The sequence below is a fragment of the Lepidochelys kempii genome, chromosome 8, assembly GCF_965140265.1.
Source record: "Lepidochelys kempii isolate rLepKem1 chromosome 8, rLepKem1.hap2, whole genome shotgun sequence".
NCBI lineage: Eukaryota > Metazoa > Chordata > Testudines > Cheloniidae > Lepidochelys > Lepidochelys kempii.
In genome coordinates this window covers 16,533,550-16,554,893 of record NC_133263.1, presented here as the reverse complement: position 1 = coordinate 16,554,893, position 21,344 = coordinate 16,533,550, and the positions used below count along the sequence as shown (strand labels likewise).

Below are 21,344 nucleotides of genomic sequence, written 5' to 3'. Positions count from 1 at the left end.
CAATTAAGCATTTTGAGACATAGGAGTTGAGAGGTGGGACAAGGTGGAGTTGCAACACCTAGGAGCAATGGGAGTACTCTTCTGAGTCCAGGAGGCATTGATTGTCTGGGCCAAGGAGTTAACAAGTCTTTAAGATCCATCTTTTGGGCTCTTTTTCAGAGATCTGACTGGGCAGGGTCTTCCCAGTGTATCTGTTGGCATTGGCTTGCTCCATAAGACTTTCACACAACATAGTCCGAGTCCTCTTTTGGCAAAAAGAAGGCTGGCCTACTGGGCCCTCCCATTGGTTGAGTTGGAGAGATGGAAGGATTGGTGTGGTTTATTTTTTTATTTATTTATAAATATCAATAATATTAAACAAAATCATACTTGCTTTTTATAATCATCACTCTCATATATCAAGCTCTTAATTCCTCAGAGTGCTTTACAAACTGATGCAGATCATCATCATCCCCCCAATTTAATGGATGGGGAAGTCTGAGCATCATGCTCCAGTGCGGATGAGACAAGAATTACAGTCTCACCTCCCAGTTTCTTTTGTCTCATTCAAAACTGTTCCATAATTACAGCCAAATATAAGCAACAGACATGGCCAGATCAGTAATGACTGCATGCTGTGATGGCGTGCAGGGCAATTCCTATTCGCGGCACCTCCTCCTCACAATGCATCAGTTTTCCCAAGCAACAAGATCTTGCTCTTAAAAAAAATACTTACTGCCTTCACTTTGATTGTCTTTGTTCAAGTTGTAGACCTGGAAAACAGAAGGGAAGTCTTTAACCTTTTAGTTATATAAAGATTCCACATGTAGTTACTTGAACAATTATTATGCATTATTTACAATACTCAAATGCCTAGAGGCCCCAGCAAAGATCATAGCTCCTTGGTGCTGGATACAGTACGAACACATAGTAGGAGACAGTCCTCGCCCACAAGAGTTTACAACCTAAACAGACAAGACCACGAATAGGAGAAAGCTAGAATTATCATCTCCAGTTTCCCGGGGGCGGGGAACCAAGGCACAGTGAAATTAGGCAACCTATCCAAGGTCACACAAGGTCTGTGTCAGAGCCACACACATAGGTCTCGATCCCAGTCCAGTATTTTAACCACAAGACCTTCCCTTCCTCAACAATTCTGTCTTTAGTGACATGGCACCATTAAGTCCTGGTCACTTTCACGTCACCAAAGATGCATCCTGATGGGCACTAAAAGCTAAATCCTGTTAGCTTACCACAGCTAAAATCCCTGTCAAGATGTAGGTTTCAGGGTAGCAGCCGTGTTAGTCTGTATCCGTAAAAAGAAAAGGAGTACTTGTGGCACCTCAGAGACTAACAAATTTATTAGAGCATAAGATTTCGTGAGCTACAGCTCACTTCATTGGATGCATACAGTGGAAAATATAGTGGGGAGATTTTATATACACAGAGAACATGAAACAATGAGTGTTACCATACAGACTGTAACAAGAGTGATCAGAAAAGGTGAGCTAAGAGACTGAAGTGTTCTCCGACTGGTTTTTGAATGTTCTAATTCTTGACGTCTGATTTGTGTCCATTTATTCTTTTACATAGAGACTGTCCAGTTTGACCAATGTACATGGCAGAGGGGCATTGCTGGCACGATGGCATATATCACATTGGTAAATGCGCAGGTGAACGAGCCTCTGATAGTGTGGCTGATGTGATTAGGCCCTATGATGGTGTCCCCTGAATAGATATGTGGACACAGAATAAATGGACACAAACCAGACGTCAAGAATTAGAACATTCAAAAACCAATTAGAGAACACTTCAATCTCTTTGGTCACTCGATTACAGACCTAAAAGTGGCAATTCTTCAACAAAAAAACTTCAAAAACAGACTCCAACGAGAGACTGCTGAATTGGAATTAATCTGCAAACTGGATACAATTAACTTAGGCTTGAATAAAGACTGGGAGTGGATGTGTCATTACACAAAGTAAAACTATTTCCCCTTGTTTATTTCCCCTCCTACTGTTCTTGTAAAGGGCTGGAAATGGCCCACCTTGATTATCACTACAAAAAGTCCCCGCCCCTCTCCTGCTGGTAGTAGCTCACCTTTCCTGATCACTCTCATTACAGTCTGTATGGTAACACCCACTGTTTCATGTTCTCTGTGTATATAAAATCTCCCCACTGTATTTTCCACTGAATGCATCCGATGAAGTGAGTTGTAGCTCACGAAAGCTTATTCTCTAATAACTTTGTTAGTCTCTAAGGTGCCACAAGTACTCCTTTTGTCAAGATGTAGTCTAGCATGTTTGAAGTTCTGTTGGTTGCTTCTGTTGTCTGTTAGGAGGGAGCTGACCGCCCATTCAGCTAACATATCATGATGGAGGGGCCGGTGGGCCAAATTTAGTGAGTGGTGTTGTGACCTGGCACAGGGGGCACCAGTGCCCACTGAGGGCCAACCCCTGAGCAACACTGCGGCTCCGTGCGCCAGGTCGCAATAAGTGAAGTGCCGGGACAGGCATTACCATGGCAGGGTGAGTGCAGGGTAGGCTCAATCTCCAACCTCCCCCCTGCCCACCACCACCCCGAGACTACCTCTCTGCTCCAGGCTGGGAAGAGGGTTGTTGTGCTGGGGGAAGAGAGTGCTACTATGGGTGGTCACTGCCCCCTCCGCAGGGCAAGGAGGAAAAGGTGGAGGAGAAGGATGCTGGCCTGTGATTTTGGACTGCGGGTGGGTTGCAAAAAAGGAAAAAAGCAAGCAGTTGGTGGGCTGCCTTACTAAAAAGTTTGGGAGCCACTTCAATTGTACACTTCACTCCTTATCATTCACATGAGGCAGATGGGCAACCCTGAGTGTGGCAGAGACCATTAGAACCAAAAAATGTAAGTGCAGTCTTTGAACCAATGCTGCAAGCTGTGGGTAGAGCTTTCTTCTGGGTGGGAACTAAGTTGTGAAGCTTCTTCACAAGTGAGACAAGAAGCATGAGGAATTGGTTCAATCACATCCCCGAGCAGGTTGTCATTCCAGTTCTTAACAGCTAAGGAAGGAAAGTTTTCAGGGACCAGACTGGGGTCCTTTTATGCTAGGATCCAAACAATTCTGACTATACATTTCCGAACAAATATACTTCTCAATCTCTCCTTCTGCGCCATCCATTACCATAGTATTCCCCCCCTCCCAACACACACACACACTCCTGAAAGAATACTGACACCAACTCATACCAATCCCATGATAAGAAATTTCCTTTAAAAATTACCCTGGCCTCCCCTGCTACTGATGGATATGATAGATCATCTCAGCGGGCAGGTGTCACAGGCACTACGGTTGCCTTGGGCCAGGAGGCTGCCTACTTGCTCCCAGTGCTCTGATGTGGCTCCTCCCCTGCAGTCAGGCTCCTGGGAACAGAGCTCTGAAGAAACCACAAGATCTGTAAACTAAACTACAGTCTCTCCTTCAAACGAACAGTAGAGTCTGGAGCAAGGCACCTAACGTTATTAATCAAAGCAAGAATACAAATCTTATTGTTCGGTAGCTCCTGACCCTTTCTTTTCCCTCAGTTTCCTACCATTTCTTGACAAGCAGGTCTTAATTTGGATGGTAAACCTCTTGGAAGTAGTGATAGCAGGTCAAATCATTGCCCCATTGAAGTCAATGGCAAAACAGGAACTGACTTCAGTGTGGCCAGGATTGCACCTTTTGTCTTTTGTCTGTAAATCATCATGTGCATTTATTGCAATTGTAAAAGCAATAAAGTTTCACACCTTATAGAAACAAAAGAAAGGAGGCTGGGGAGCATGCTTGGTCAAAGTCATCTGACAAGAAAACTAACCTGCACTCACAGTATCGCTCTCCCGTATGGCTTCTGGATCTTGGAAGGCTCCCCCTTAGAATAAGCACACCTTCAACACATAGCATTTGCCTGATCAATGAGCAAGAGGCTCCTAGGGGCACATGCAACCAGCTGTTCAGGAGATGTGGCATTAATCTAGGTTTGATTTGAATAAATGAGCCATGGAGAACAAGCTTTGTAATATAACGAACAAAGCGAGGAAGGCAGCCCAGCCTACCAAGGGCTGTACAAGTAAGTGGGTGAGAACGTAGGTGTGCAAAACAGTACATTTGATAACTATGGAAGATACAAGTCCTTCAGAGGAAACCAATCTCTATTAATTCATTTTCTTGTCTTCTCTCCCCTCCCCCGCTAAAAGGCCAAAGGAAAAAGGCACCCTTTCATTCTTCTGGAGAGGAACATGATCTTGCTTCCTTGTTGACCTGGACACCAGCCTTGCGACCTGTGATGAGTTTTAGTAGAGAGAATCAGGACAAGGCAAACTGATCTACACTGAAACTTTATGTACTGAACCAATGGCTGCAATTAAATACAGATAACCATCTTAAAAAAAAATCACTTGTCTTCATGTCATATTGTCTTGTTGCAATATTTTTTATTTACACATAGTTAAGCCACTTAAATTGATGCATCTCTGGGGAATGTCAAAAGAATATCAAGTTATCATTCCTAGAATTCTTCTGCTGGTAACCCTTACCACCATTATAAGGGCCTTACTGAGAAATCACAGTAGGACTTCTAGGAATTATACTGATATGTAAATTAATGGAACAACATAAAATTGAGGGACCAGACTGGGGACACTGTTCCTTTTGTGCTAGGATCCAAGCAATTCTGACTATACATCTCTGAACAAATGTACTTCTCAATCTCTCCCTCTGCGCCATCCATTACCACATATTAACTTCAGTACATGATACTTGAAAACTAGAGACTCCTTTGGCAAGAGAGAAACTGTTTTAAACATGTACGCTGGGGGGGTGACTTGACAGAAAAAACAGCTGCAGTAAGCAGAAGTATTGCCCTCCAGGGAGAACATGTACAGCAAAAAAAAGTAAAATATGTGAAGACAAGCAGGAAGGTGAACAGAAAAACTAAGACTGATTGTGAAGTCTCTGACTTTCCCCAAAGCACTCCTCCCTCTATCTCCAAAGAATCCACTCTCTCAAGCATCTTTAGGGGAAGGACAAAGCAGAGCTGGAGGTTAACCCCTTGTTCACTAAGGCTCAAGCAGCAGTCTACATCTTGCCTTTGAATCCTATTCAGAGCTGAAATATACTCCATTTTAGTGCACAGCATCCACCCAGATACATCATGTGACACTGTTCTTCAGGTGCCTTTTTTTTTTTTTTTTTTTTAAAGCTACAGATAAGTTCCCTTTCATCAAATTGACGGACTCATCCACGGTTCTAGTTTTCACACATATCCGTGGCTGTCCAAATACACATCTCACTGGATCCCATATAATTCAAGCTCCAGATGGAGTTATATATTTTCTTTCCAAGTTTGGTCTTATAAGACAAGGGTGATTGAGATTGAAACTAGTTTTGAAAAGAAGGGAAGCAGATTTCAGAGACACATTGAGTAGGTCTACACTCCGGCTGGGAGCATGCCTCACAGACTCGAGCGAGCTCATCTTGAGCTCTTGCGCTCAGGGTAGCTAGGCGGACCGCGCAGCGCTGACAGTGGCTCAGGCTAACTCGGACCCAGGGTGCAGGGTGAGTCCAAGCTTGGGTGGCTAAGCCTGAGCCTCTGCTGGTGCCACAACATCCTCACTGCTATATTTAGCACACTGGCTCGAGCTGACTAGCACGAGTCTATCCCAGCGGGGAGGCTCACTCCCAGCTGCAGTGTACACGTACCCATATAGTACATTGACGATACTAACAGCAAAGCATCTGTGCAGAGTAAAAAAGGGCATTTGTATTTCAGTTTGTCATGCAGCTATAAAATGATACGCGGCCAATCCTTCATCTCACTCACTGAGAAAAGAAATCCCTCTCAGTGTGTTAATCCTTTAGCCCAGTTCTCTAACAATCATGCTTTCTGCTGATTGCCATTATTGAAATATCCTTTAATTCTGCAAAAAGCCATTGGGCTTAAAGAGGAATTCCTTGTGGTTTGATTACATTCCTCCAGTATTTTGGAATCAGAAGTTTTGGGCCACTTCACTGTTGCAAAACCCCAGGTTTCTATTCCTAAAAATCCCTGAACTCCACCACAGCAAAAGAGTCCTTTTCTCCAGGAAAAGGGTTTGGAATATACATGATTCCATTTCAGTTCAAATTCATTATGAAAAATCCAGCACCATCCAAAGTATTAAGTGAAACGTTTAACCTTCTCCCACGCAGCACAGGAACTTCTGCAGGAAGTGCCCAATATTTTTGAAGAAAGGTGCTTGCTAGGACAAGAGCCAGTTTTCCAAGTTTGGAGAGAGTTCTGTTAATGAATTATTTTCAGAGGTCCAAACCCCAGGTTCTACTAGCGCCTTAAGGACTATCATCTGTCCCTCTGTCCGAAACGTCAGCGGAGTGCATCCAAAATTCTGCTGGCATGTACTAGTAGAGGTCCCCTTTGGGGTCTTGGAAGCTCTGGATAGCTGCACTCAAGCCCAGGGCATTAAATCTACCTGTGTAAGTGAAAAGTTGGTTACTGGATGGATCTACTATACTTGCATGAAGACTCCAGTTGAGTTAGGTGGTAGTGCAAAGCAGATAGGTTTTAGGTTTGTTGGTCGGGTTTGTGTTAACGCAAGATACCACATATTCTTCTTCTTTTTTTTTTTCTTTTTTTTTTAAAGCCAGATGTCAGCTTGGCCTTTGATGTGCGAGTACCAAAATGTTACATTCAATACACCACAGATGGTAATATATAAACTAAGTTGATCGTTTTGCCTCAAGTGGTCCTAAGCTGGCCAAGGGCAAACCAGGTGCAGAAGTGCAAAAGATAAATGTGGCAGTTGTCCAGGAGACCAAACCAACACTGCAGCCAGGGCAAAACTAAGAGATGTTTGGATAAGTGGTGAAAGTTAGACTTGTGTAGATTTTGTTAGACCTATTTATAACCACTTGGTGATAATGTAAGGGAGTCTAAGCAAGTGTAACAAATACCTTCCATTTCATCAGCACTGAAATTAAATGAGATGTCCTATTTTAAATGTACACCTTCTAGCACCCTCTGAACAACTGCTTTTCTTGCTACACTCATTTCTCCTGAGCTCTTCAGCATGTGATTAATACCATTTTAAACACCCTGGTTTCATCTTTCCATTTGGCCTAAAGCTGCCAGTTAAGAGACTGGTTATCTGACAGTTTAAAGTTTAAAAGGTTACAACAGTCTGCAATGCTTGTGAGCAACAACTGCCGTAGGCTGGACTTGCAGCTATCTGAAGTCTTAGCTCAGTAAGGCACTTCTGCATGTATTAAAGTGTTTGACTAAATCAGTGCACCTAGAGATTAAATGGTCAGATCTCTTGGTGGTCAACTATTGTGCCTGTTTGTGTTTGCGGATTTCATTATTGGTAGCCCCAAGCAGCCAAAATCCATGAGTCAGGACTGAAACGCATAAGAACCATGAGACTGGCTTAAAAATCATGAGACTTTTTAAAAATAATAAATTTGGGGGTCTTTTTATTTGCCTTTTGATTTCTGAGCCTGTGGCAGTAGTGGGGTTGCTCTGTAATAATTTATGAATACCAGATTGTGATGGGGTTATTGGGATCTTCACAGTGTGAAGAGGTCAGTTTAGCTTAACAGCAGGCTGCTGGAAAAGCAAAAGAAAGCAGGGCAATGGCTCACCTATATACCCACACATGAGGGATGATAAAAAACCATTCACTCTGTGGGCTACCTCTGACCTTCTGCTGAGCTCATCACATGAGATTGCCAAGGGGTTCCATCCTCATGCATTGAGAGAATGAAGAACTTTGATCAGAAGTCTCTCTCTATAGGGAAGGGGGCAGCTGCTGAAGAGTTATGGAAAAACAGCCTGACACACACAGTGCATAGGTTACGGCGACTGGGGAAGGGAAGCCAGCTTGGGGTCTCTATCAAAGGATGGAGTGATTTTAGGTGACAGACATGTATAAAGAGCTTTTGTTGTTTTAAAATCCTTTTTTCTCTTATGTTATGCTTTATTCCTACTGTTAAGATTCAACAATACTTTGGTTTAAGAAGTAAACCATGTCTAGTCACGCTATTGGTCACAGACTCCCAAAGGGAAGAACTACAGGTAACAAAGCCTGGAAAAAGCAGTCAATACACAAGGTGTATCCAGTATTCAGGGTCTGGTCTATGAGAGAGGGAGAATCACAGGATTCCACCCCACAAAAGTGAAAGGCATGAGGCCCGAAACCGGGGTGGGGTGGGGGTGCGCAGAGTGGTTCAGCTAACCCAGTAACGATGAAAAATCTTTCAGATTATATTCAAGTCACATTTTCAAGCTTTTCTTGGCAAAAAGGAGGGATAGAAACTTGTTTTTCTTTTTTAATCTTTTTAAGTAGGTCTTTAAGGGAAAACACTGCGAAACACAAGTTTTGCGATAAAGTCCTTAGAGTTGGTAACACTGGGTTTTGCACAACATCGAGGGCCAATTTCAAAAATCATCCCCAAGACTCTAAATTTACAGTTTTACAAATTCAAAAAGATTTAGACCTGCTGGCTGTGTATTAGATGTACTGGTGTTGAAATGGATATTGAAATTGACCTAGTGAATTCTTTGAGATTCTCCCTTCGGTATGCTAGCTGGAAATAAATAGGTTTGCATGTTAGCAGGACAGAATAACTATACATATAACTTTTCAAGCATATTTCAAATACTTCTGAGTTACCTTCTCTGTTGGTAAAATACCCTGGCTAAATATGTGATAGCTCTAACTCAAAAAAGTTCTTCAAGGTAATCATTTCATGAAAAATAAAATAAAACAAATCAAAACACAGATAGGAATAAGAAAGAAACTACTATCCATCTTTGTTTATACTCCTCACTTTCTACCACTGTCCACTTCCACAAGCTACAAAGTTTGGCAAAGAAAATATTTGCTTTTGGGCTAAGAATCTGTGCTCCATATCTCATCCTATGGAACAGGTTTAGTTGGTGAAGCTATAACTCTTGAACCAGAGATTAATGAATAACCTACAGGCAAATCACTAACATACAGCACTGCAGTCACAATGTCATAATGTCCTCCTTAATCATTCCCATCTGATTGTATTTCAAGATCCAAGAGAGTCTTCACTAGGAATTTCAGAGCTGGTGTTAATAAATGGGTGGAAAACCACTGTACATTGGTTAATATGCAAGTCCAAAATCCAGCTAATTGTAGTAGCTATTTTTCTCACCTTGATTTCCGGAAACTAACCTTTATCAAGACTATATACTTAGGCCAAAATTTTCAAACTCTGATGCCTTAAAGCTAAGGGCCCAAATCCATATTTTAGTAGCTAATTATCAGAGTCCCAGGCTGTCAGAAGTGCTGAGCAGACCACGCTCACATTCAATTTAATGGAATCTGCAGCTGCTAAGCTCCTCTGAAAATGTGATAATTTTTATTTAGATGACTAAATAAGAACTTTGGGGCCTCATTTACAAATGAATCTTTTACATTTTTTTTTTTTTGCATATTACAGATGTTACTGTAACAATTCCAAAGTTAAGTGCACATAAGGTAAACTTAAAAACCCTCTATTCCACATTTTAATTTGGAGACTAAATTAAATCATTAATTCAATACTTAACACAATGACTCTTGAGAGAACAATTGAATTTTCCATAGTATGTGTTTGGTAAAATATTTTGCTAACTTTTATAGAGGAAACAATTTAAATATGCACACATTAATAAGCCTGGGAAATTCATACACTCACACTTCATCTTTGAGTTAAGGTAGGTAAACTGTTTATTGGTAGGATATGCACGTTAAAAAAAGCAAGTTTCCACTACTTCCCTTCCATCACTCAATGGATCTGTATTTCCCCCCTCAATATGACCAAATAGCGAGCAGCCTACACTGACCATATATGTAATACCTTGAATGGTCCCTTACAATCTGTGTTAACTACTTATCCTAAACAATCTGTTCCCCCTTACATTTTGCTATGACGCTAGTAGTATCTATCCCACACCTGAACAGGAGCTGTGTGTGGCTGGAAAATTTGTTTCTCTCACCAATAGAAGTTGGTCCAATAAACAATATTACCTCACCTACCTTGTCTCTCACATATATGTAAAATACACCAGCACACACAGGGATTTCAGTTCTGTAATTTCTACATAAAAATTAATACCAAACTTAGAACTACCATTAACTAAATAAATCTGAATTTTCCCAAGCACCGCAGAAAAATAGATCTTTCAGCCACCATTTGCAATCTGATATATACCTCACTCTCATGATGATTGAGCATAGAGCACAGAACCACTTACAATCTAATTTATGAAAAACACTTCAACCCTAAACATATGAACATGCAACCAAATAAATATGGTTGGAGTTCAACAGTGCCTGGAATTTGTGCAGGGTGAAGGTGACAACTTGTGGGCTGCAGGTGCTAAAAAGAGAAGTAGACAGAGGCTGAGAAGAGGAACTTGTGAAAGAAAGTATTCAGTGACTTAACTGCTTATTTCCTTGTTTTATGGTTCATGCTGGTGGGTTATGAAGTCTAGCACCTTCCAGTCTGAGTTCACATAAATGTTATAACATTACTGACACACACCTATATACATATCTATTTTGTATGCACCATTGTTTTTAGGGCTTGAAGGTTAGATGCCTGTTTGCATATACTAGAATGTATCAAGAAAAGTGAGAAAAGGAGTGAGAAAGCCTGGATCTGTGCTGGAAATGACCCACCTTGATTACCATGCACATTGTAGGGAGAGTGGTCACCTTGGATGAGCTATTACCAGCAGGAGAGTGAGTTTGTGTGTGTGGTTTTTGGAGGGGGGTGAGGGGGTGAGAGAACCTGGATTTGTGCAGGAAATGGCCCACCTTGATTATCATACACATTGTGAAGAGAGTGGTCACTTTGGATGGGCTATTATCAGCAGGAGAGTGAGTTTGTGGGGAGGGGGGAGGAGGGTGAGAAAACCTGGATTTGTGCTGGAAATGCCCCAACTTGATGATCACTTTAGATAAGCTATTACCAGCAGGACAGTGGGGTGGGAGGGGGTATTGTTTCATGGTCTCTGTGTGTATATAATGTCTTCTGCAGTTCCCACGGTATGCATCCGATGAAGTGAGCTGTAGTACACGAAAGCTCATGCTCAAATAAATTGGTTAGTCTCTAAGGTGCTCCTTTTCTTTTTGCAAAGACAGACTAACACGGCTGTTACTCTGAAACCTGTTAGAATGTATCAGAAAGTTTGAATGGGTCAAGTTTTGACACTCTTGATTGTGCCTAAATGGAGAAGAGATATAGAAGATAGAACACTATGTTCTGAGAGATGGGAAACAACAGTGATTTATGCAAACACCTATATGTGAATCTCAGGCAGACTTACTTAAAGATAAGGTGTGTGGAAAATCATCTTTGTGAGCACACTTGACACAGCTACAGAAGTTAGAAGAGATCCAGCACTTGGCTCACAACAATCTGAGAAGGAAAAGACTAATTCAATCATCAAGTCAATCCCCTGTAATAAAGGATTTTTTCTTGCAGTCAAGACCTACTCTTCTACCCAGATTTTCTGTTTAGACTACAGCATGCTGTCAAGGGGGCAGGCCCTGCCAGATTCTCTCAGCTTTCAAGAAGGAGCCTAGTGTTTTTAAAGCAGTGACCAATAGAAGGAAATGCTGCAACATTGTGCAATTTCCTTGTGATTCACGTTCAGAAATCCTCAAAACAACCATCAACGACTTCCTCAACTTTCAACTCAGGAGACCAACAGGCAAAAAATAAATATATAAATAGAAAGCATGACCTTCCCCAAAACAGGCAGTCTAGCTTCCATGTCAGCTATTTGTAGGCAGGTTGCAAGGGGTGGACCAGAGGGGGTAAGCTGAAGTTTTACCTGAATGAGTTTGAGCCCTTTATGGAACAAATCAAACCTATATAATGACACATCTTCTGAACAGCTGGTTGCATGTGCCCCTAGGAGCCTCTTGCTCATTGATCAGGCATTTGCTATGCGTTGAAGGTGTGTTTATTCCAAGGGGGAGCCTTCCAAGACCCAGAAACCACATGGGAGAGCAATACTGTGAGTGCAGGTTAATTTCCTTGTCAGATGACTTTGACCAAGCATGCCTCAGAGGGTGCGGAATCCACCATTTGCTGTAAAGCCTGTGTCATGCCTCTTCTATGCCATAGACAATGGCAGGTTGCTAAACCTTGATGGTGCCGATTCAAGTGGGATCTGCTTGGAAGAATGGGATGGCTGAAGCCTAAGGAAACCAGTCTGACCAATTCTGTCTACAGGGCTGGGGGTTGGAGTTGTGGAATTTATCCAGACACAGAACAAAGATCAGCTGTTCCCACTGGGTCTTAAAAAACAGAACCTGAGAGGATATCCACAAATGTTTTCCACTGACAAAGTTTGCTCTCCAACAACTGTTTGGAATGGGCTTTTCAGAGGACACCTTGCAGTACCCCAGGCCCTTCTAGGAACAGACCAATCCTGCCCTGCTAAGTTAAGTTAAAGCCCCGCACCCTGCAAATGTACAAAAACTTCCCCTGGTGACCTACAGGGAAGAAGGTTGGAACCGTAAAAAGCATATTAGACCAGACTGTAAAAACTGTTAACATGAAAAGGATTTTAAAGAGAAGAAGATTCCACAGTGAATTATTGATCAGATTCTCTTTTTTAGAGATGATAGCACATTGCCTGTGTTTTCACAGGAGTTACCATCAAATACGCATTATTTCACGGCAACTCAGGAAACAATTTAATAGGAAGTTGGTAAGATCAGCTTTTTCAAGCTAGCTTTTAGCACAGAGGGGTGGCACATTTATGGTCTGTAAATAGCACAAGGAGATGTTACTGATTCCGTTTAACTTAGTCCTGGTCTACAGGTAAAACTTTGGTCAACCTAGCTACGTCACTCAGGGTTATGAAAAATGCACACGTCTGAGAGGCATAGTTACACCAATCTAGGCCCCCAGATAGACACCACTAGGTCGATAGAAGAATTTTTCCATTGACATAGCTACCACTTCGCAAGGGGATGGATTTATTATAGCAACAGAAAAACCCCTTTTGTTGCTGTAGCAAGTGTCTACAATACTGTGGCATAGCTGCAACTACACTGCTGTAGTGTTTATAGTGTAAACGTATCCTTATGATAAATTTATGTGCTTTCATAGCTTCCTGAGACAGACCAAGTGGAGGGCTGTCTGTGCATTTACAGGCGAGGCATTTACCGTTCAATTTTAACATGGCTCTCTGGCTATAAATGAAGATTTTAGTCACCTCTACATTTCCCGATTTTGTTTTTCATTTCTCAACCTTGGAGGGTGGGCGGGGAATTTTATAAACAATGATGTGGCCTGTAGGTGGGCACACAACTGAAGGAAAGGAGAATCTCCTCGACCTTCCCCAACCTCATTTGCATAGCCCATGTGAAGAGCCAGTCAGAATTTTGGGCCCTGAACTCTAGAACAAGGGGCTGCTCCCCATATTCCTCTGGGAGCATCAGAGTGTCTCAAAGGGAGCAGGAGGGACAGGGCCATAGCTCTGCTTCCCCGTCCACGGGCCAGCAGAACTAACTGGCTAGATAGGAGAAGAGGTGAGGGGAGAGACTCCCTACAGAGGACTTTGACTGCAGATGTGCAGCCTCTAGATGGCTAAGAGCGCCAGGAAGTGTTCTGTGATTCCACACCATCCCCGATGCAGGACTGTGCCTAAACAGCACATTTGAGCACCCCTCTGCCTTCACTTAAGCATCCCAAAGCAGGACCATCCTTTACAACGAAAACCTCAAGGCTACTTCAAACCACAGCAGCCAGCTCAAAGGCCCATTAGAAAGAAAAGTTTGGAATTGCCAGGGCCCTACTTTAAAACCAGGCCTCAGCTTTTGCAGGCACAATCTTTGATTATGTGCCTACACTAACTGCCAAAAGGAAGACCCATCGATCCTGGGTGCAATTCATTTTGAGCACAGCCTAAACAAGCAGCCCCAATGGACACATTACATGTATTCCTCACCAGGCCATTCCAGAGTACCTAGTGCAACACATAGCTGCACCCCAAACAACAGCTGCTGCTTCTCACTGTTTAGGACATTGGTGGCTCTAGTACGTCCTCAGTGTCATCTTGCAGATTCTCAATGTGTATGGCTCACTAATCACTCCTGGACATCCCTTGCTTTCACCTCTGTCAGCACCAAATACCCAAAAGCAATTTACGGGTCTGATTTGTACAACGCGTAATGGCTATTACTATTATTAGCAATGGACACATTTGTTGGACTCTAGTCTCAAAAGCAAGTTCCCCGAGGAAAAATTCTAGGTCTTGAATAACCCTGAATTGTTTTCTGCACCAGAATAGCTGCTTCAGCTGCCATGGAGTTGAGATCCTGACTTATCCCACTGTTGTGCCATGCCCATTAGAGAAGGCTACTACCGTATATAATACAGACTGGCAGAGGCAGAAAAGCTGCCATTATGCTAAATGACCACGTGTCCAACGGCAAGCCTGGTTATTGTGTTGCTGTTTGAGTAGTTGAGACTGTATGGAGATGAGAGAAGTCTAAATGTCCAGAAGAGATAGCGAAAGGAGAACAGTTCCCACTCTGCCTATAGCAGCCTCAAAACCAAAAACTGCCAACCTCAGTGCTGGTCCCCTGTGTTCCAGAGTCCAAGAGTTGTCTGCAGCAACACACAGTCAAGCTTGGCGAGCTGTCACAGAGGGGTGGCCAGCTTAGAACACCACCCAGCGGCAGAATGACAGCAGAGCACGGAGGGGAAAAGCCTCATGTGGAAAATAGTGACTCGCCTTGACACCTGGTAGGCTCCCTCTTCTCAGCTCTGCTGTAATCTGGTCTGCAGGCCTGGTTTTCACACCACAAGCCAGATTTTGCTCTGTTGTGGCTAGAAATAGCCTACCAAGCTCTCAGAGCCAGGAGGATAACTAAAGGAGAGAGAACTTTAACCTTTTCAGCCCACATGATTCCAAACCCCTTTGAGGAAGGAATGTGCCTTGATTCTGAGGTACAAGATTCGACAAGTTTCATAATCCTGCTATTAACTTCTGGAGGACCATTCATTTGAGCCTTTAGGTCTAGTATCCCTGGCAACTCCCTGTTTCCTTCCTTCCTTCCCTCCTGCCTACTGTACAACACAGAACTAGCATGCTGAAGTCCATGCATCTTCCCCTCTCCTCCCTCCTTCAAATGCAGATTTTAACCTCACAGTGATGTTTGCATTTGATAATCAAAGTGAAACATCTGGGGGCTTGAATCCTCAGTTTAGGTCTTGCTCTGCTGTGTGTCAGAGCTAAACTGAATGATGACTCTCATTAAAAATTAGCCGGCATTTTATTACAAGTGCAGGCATTCCCAAGTGCATCCAAAGCTGAAGTTGGCTGGGCTACCTGCCAGCCATCTGGACTGCTTAGCTCAGCTCAGTTATATAACCCATTATGTTTTGTATCTAAAGAAAAAAAACTACTGGGGTCAAGCTGTCAACCTACCCTGTCTGAATGTCAAAGAGAAATCCAGCAGCAGGCAGCTGAAAGCAAGGGAAAGCAACAAGGTACAAACCATGTTAGACATACAGTAGCCTCCCTCCATAATAATTTAGCTAAAGGTCAACTGGTTTAGAAAAACAGATCTTTGGAGTATCTAATAAAGTGAAAGATTCACAGAGCAGTATTTTAAGTAAATTTCAATGGCACAACAGCGGAACATGCAGATACATGTGGAAAAGTCAAGTGATTAAAAGGGGGAACCTCTGCTCATTTAACAACTTCCCCTAGGTTTTCTAGGATGTATAAACAATAACGAAAACCAACACTTCTCCTCCAGCCCAGCCAAAACCCACACCCACCCACCCTGCCTTTCACCTCTTCAGACAGTCAGAGCAAGGATACTAAACTAAGGGTATGTCTACACCACAAAATTAGGTCAATTTTATAGAAGTTGATTTTTCGGAAGCGGTTTTATAGTCAATTGTGTGCGTCCCCACTAAGTACAGTAAGTCATCGGAGTACATCCACAGTACCGAGGCTAGCATCGACTTTCAGAGCATTGCACTGTGGTAGCTATCCCACAGTTCCCACTGTCGCCGCTGCCCATTGGAATTCTGGGTTGAGCTCCCAATGCCTGATGGGGCAAAAACATTCTTGTGGGTGGTTTTGGGTACATGTCATCAGTCGCCCGTCCCTCCCTCCCTCCCACCCTCCGTGAAAGCAACAGCAGACAATCGTTTTGTGGATTTTTCCTGGGTTAACCGCACAGACGCCATAGCACTGCAAGCTGGAGCCCTCTCAGTTCACCGTCACCGCTGCTGTTGTGGGCAAGTCTACTGTGGGGGCTGCTGTGATCCAAGTAGCCAATGCAATCATTGACGTTCTATTATCAAGGGTAGTGACTCTGGGAAACATGCAGGCCTTTTTAGATTTTAGATGCATCGTATTCCTGTCCTTTGTCGCTGGTGAAGAAGTCTTGCAGCCGTACATTCCACATGTAACAGTTCCAGGGCTCCTGCTCTTTTGCCTTGGCCACACAGCAGCAGCTCCTGGGTGCCTTTGCATCAATGGTGAACGGCTCCACTGCTTCCGCTGCAACTCTGCTACCCTGATCTGGTGCAACACTGCAGCAGACGGTGCAGTAGGACTGCGAGCTGTCCTCATCAATGGTGTTTTGCTCGCTCCACCACTTCCACTGCAACTCTGCTATCCTGATCCCCTGAGAACTGGAAGCTTCTGCCTCAGGCTGCTCTCCCAGCTGGCAGCCCCGCGCAGTCGCACCTATCCCTTGCTCCCATGGCTCATGAAGCCTGGACAGTAGTAAGGAACAGTTCAACTATAGGCTGAGCAAGTGCAGAATGGTGGTAAAATGCACCGTTGGACATTTAAAAGCTTGCTGGCGCTGTTGGTCAGACCTCAGCACAACCAACATTCCCATTGTTATTGCTGCTTGCTGTGTGCTCCATAATATCTGTGAGAGTAAGGGGGAGGTGTTTATGGCAGGGTGGGAGGTGGAGGCAAATTGCCTGGCGTCCGATTTTGAGCAGCCAGACACTGATTAGAAGAGCACAGCAAGGCACGCTGCACATCACAGAGACTTTGAAAACCAGCTTCAGGACTGGCCAGGCTACGGTGTGACAGTTGTGTGTGTTTCTCCTTGATGCAAACCCACCCCCTTTGTTGATTTTAATTCCCTGTAAGCCAACCACCCTCCCCCCTTCAAAATAAAGTAACTATTGTTTTGAAACCACGCATTCTTTCTTTATTAATTAAAAAAATTGAGATAACGGACAAGGTAGCCGCGCGTGATACTGGGTACATGTGACCATTCCCTCCCTCCCTCTGTGAAAGCAATGGCAGACAATTTCTCGCCCTTTTTCCTGGATTGCCCGTGCATACGCCATAGCACTGCAAGTGGGAGCCCGCTCTGATCACCGCTGCAGTTGTGAGCATTGTAAACACCTCGCATTTGCCCTTGGAGATTTTGGCATATATATTGGCATTACCTCTTTTGGAACGGAGTTCTGATAGCACGGATTCGTCTCCCCATACAGTGATCAGATCCAGTTCCTCCCGTTCGGTCCATGCTGGAGTTCTTTTGTTATGCTGGGACTGCATGGTCACCTGTGCTGATGAACTCGCCAGGCTAGCCAAACAGGAAATGAAATTCAAAAGCTCCCAGGGCTTTTCCTGTGTACCTGATTAGTGCATCTGAGTTGAATGTGCTGTACAGAGCGGTCACAATGGAGCACTCTGGGATAGCTCCCGAGGGCCAATACCGTTGAATTGCGTCCACACTACCCCAAATTCGACCTAGTGATGTCGATTTTAGCGCTAATCCCCTTGTCGGGGAGAAGAACAAAAATCAATTTTAAGAGTCCTTTAAGTCGACAAAAATAGCTTTGTCGTGTGGACAGGTGCAGGGTTAAATCGACCTAATGCTGCTAAATTTGACCTAAACTTGTAGTGTAGACCAGGGCGAAGCAATAACTAGCTTAATTTTGAATTATGTTAGATCATCTTTATTTAAAAATGTCTTAATGCAAACATATCTCACATTCATTCTGCTGTAAAACATATTTAAGTCTGATAACTACTCCCAACCATTAAAGGTAGTTAGGTACTTCGATCATGAGCTGTCTGGGGCTCTTTTTGTTCTGTGTTTGCACAGTACCTTGCACTATGGAGTGCTGGTCCATGACTGGGTAGGAGCTTAGTAATACAAATAATAAACAATAATTAGGCACCCAACTCCCATTCCAAGTCAACAGGAATTGGGCATCTATTGCCCATTTGTGCCTTTGAAAGTCTCCCACTAAGAAAGTAAGGGGATGTTTGTTGGCTCCTCAAAAGTCCAAATGGGAAGGCTCATTATGTGTAAGGTAATAAGGCTTGTTGCCTACAAAAGACCATCTCAATTACCCATGGTGACCCCCTAACCAGCAGAGAGAGCAGTGGAGACCACCAAAAACCTACATCCAAGGTCTCCTCTCTCTCAACATTGTTTTTTAGAGCAGGACAATCTCCTCAAATTGTCGGAATGTTCCTCTCCTAATCTGCGACAGAATATTCCCCTCTCCCCACCCCTGACATGAACGCAGAGTTTCCTCCCCATGAAATTTTTTTTTTTTTTGGTGGGATGGGAGTGGGCGGGAGGGTTAATAGTCTACTTTGGAAAAAAATATTAATAATTTCTACAGTAGCATACGTATGCATGACACTTTAAAATTAAAATGTAACATTCCCCGCCCAAAACAGCTCACATATAAAAGTTAAGGCATGGCATGGCCAGGAATGGTAAACCCTGGTATGTTTGGAGCATGGAAGGGGGTAAATCATTGGTCAACCTAGCACTATCTATACCCGGGCTTAGGTTAGCATAACTAGATCTCTTGTGGGATGTGAATTTTTTACACCCCTACGTCATCCTAAATTTTAGATGTAGGCCATGCCTAACAGGAAAGATGAGAAGGAGGAAAAGGTTAAGTCACGGTGGATCTGGTCAGGCAGGTATATAGGCTGTGTAAAGAGAAGTGGTTTGATGAGAGTGGAAAAATGGAACAAGGGATGTGGTTAGTTTCATGGGCTGGTTACACAAGGAAGCCCTCCCTTCATTTCCTTCTCCTATTCTAAATTAACAATAGATATTTTAGCTAAAACTCTTCCACTGAGCTGCCTCCTATGCAGTTGATTGGTTCTAGTCCTTGAATAGTTAAACAGTTCTGCTATTTGTCCAAAGTGAAAGCAATCCAGGAACTAAGGAGAAAAGAAAACACATCCTCTCCCACCCTTCTTTTCTATTGGTTTATTGTGTCTTCCCCGAGAGAGTAACCTCATAGCTGGTTTCAGAGTAGCAGCCGTGTTAGTCTAAGGTGCCACAAGTACTCATAGCTGGAGAAGCCTGGGGATAGATCCAGCAGAGAGGTGGGTGCCTGGATCCTAATCAAAGCTGAGCAACAGAATGACTCTATGACCTGGAGATAAGACACTGATCCTGTCTCGGCCTCAGTTAGTCCATCTGGAAAAATACAATTTAAAGAAGGAATAGCAAAAACCAGTAGCTGCAGACAAAGTTTCCAAGGAAAATACTTTTTTAAAAGGCCATTTTCTTATCTTTAATTAATAAAGATTTTGCTAGCTTCCACCACTCAACTTACAACAGCTCTACACTGCCTCAACACTACTGGAAAATAGAAGCAGATACAGGCTTTCAAGAGATGATAGCCCACACAAAACCATTACAGGTTTTGACATAGGCACATTTGAAATATAGTGAGCCAGTTAGGAGGTTCCCCCAGGGGAAATGTATTTGAATAGATTAGTGCTAGGTGAGACAGTTATTTTCTTGAAATATTTGTAGGCACGTATCATGTTGGTATCTGGGTCCAGCAGGGCAGAAATAAAATCACAATGCATTCCATTGCTCACAACAGGCAATAGAAATAGTGCTCTCTCCCTCTCATAGCCAGACATAAAAATATTCTACCCAAAAGATGTGACTTGTACTATGTTCTGAAGGTCAGCAAACTAGAGCTCTGAGTGAATGCTGAAAATGCACTGCCTTCAGTCTTCAAGAACAAACGCACAGGGACTCCATCTGCAAATGCACCTTAAGGGATCTCAGCTGTTGTAATGGGGCACAAGCAGACAGACAGTCTCTCAGGTAACCATTTCTCAACAGATCTATAACCCTGAAATGAACCCCGAAGCAAATGGAAAGCCAGTGCAGATCACAGAGCAGAGATGTAATATGTTCCAGCTTCCCTTGTAGTGTACATGGGCCCTGGATCTTTGCTGTACACTCCACTAATCCAACTTCAAGATGGCAAAAGGAAAGTCAAATATGACAATGGATATGTAAATGAAAAACTGAAATCTCAGCTTGAAGCAAATGAAAAAGGGATAAGAGACACCATTCCAACCCGGAATTCCAGAGCAGCTATGGATACAGAAGGGCCAGACACAAGAGCATCCAGAAACTGCAAACCTCTCTGGTAAAGGGCAGAATTAAAGTTATTTTTTTTTAAAATGACATCTGGAATCTAAAAGATGTTTCTCCCAGCTTTTTAATAGATCTCATCTGGGACTGGAGTGCCTTGTTAAACAAGAAAAAAAAAACTTGGTGCATGGAGCACAAGCAACTTAGAGATAATGGATTATATACAATTTATTAAACTACCAAAAACTGAAGCAGCACTTATCAGAGGGGTAGCCGTGTTCGTCTGGATCTGTAAAAAGCAGCAAAGAGTCCCGTGGCACCTTATAGACTAACTGACGTATTGGAGCATAAGCTTTCGTGGGTGAATATCCACTTCGTCGGATGCAGCACTTGTAAGAGACTCATTATTCTTCCAACACCTAGAGGCTCCAGTCAAGGACAGTGATGTACAGATAAAATGCTACCCTTAAGAGCTTGCAATCGAAATTCTACAAGTGGGTTTAAACAAAGGACAGGAGGGTGAAGGGAGAGGAAGGATGAAGGGGACAGAGGTAAGAACATGGAGATACACAGAATAGTCAGTAAAAAGAAAAGGAGTACTTGTGGCACCTTAGAGACTAACCAATTTATTTGAGCATGAGCTTTCGTGAGCTACAGCTCACTTCATCGGATGCATCATGCTCAAATAAATTGGTTAGTCTCTAAGGTGCCATAAGTACTCCTTTTCTTTTTGCGAATACAGACTAACACGGCTGTTACTCTGAAACCTGAGAATAGTCAGTGTGCAACATGGTGAGATTCCTGATTCAGGTTAGAAGTTTGGGTTGTGGTTTTTTGGGTTGATTTGTTTTTTACCCTCTTGAGGACAAGACGGACACACAGAGAAATATTAACAAAGAGCTACAGTAACAGGCTGAAGTGTCGCGGCAACAAGCAAAGTGGAAATTGGATAGCTG

The 21,344-nt window shown here is 43.2% G+C and overlaps 1 protein-coding gene across 15 annotated transcripts in view; it reads right to left on the bottom strand.

Annotated features, from left to right (window-relative positions):
• ARHGAP26 (Rho GTPase activating protein 26) overlaps positions 1–21,344 on the bottom strand; it is a 327,129-nt gene that overhangs the window by 170,840 nt on the left and 134,945 nt on the right. For all 15 annotated transcript variants that reach the window (XR_012160231.1, XR_012160232.1, XR_012160233.1 and 12 more), the window contains one exon: positions 716–752. Coding sequence is in view for 8 of the 15 variants with exons in the window: in XM_073355711.1 (XP_073211812.1) it covers positions 716–752 (37 nt within the window). In the remaining 7 variants the exon portion in view is untranslated. The remainder of the gene's footprint in view (positions 1–715; positions 753–21,344) is intronic.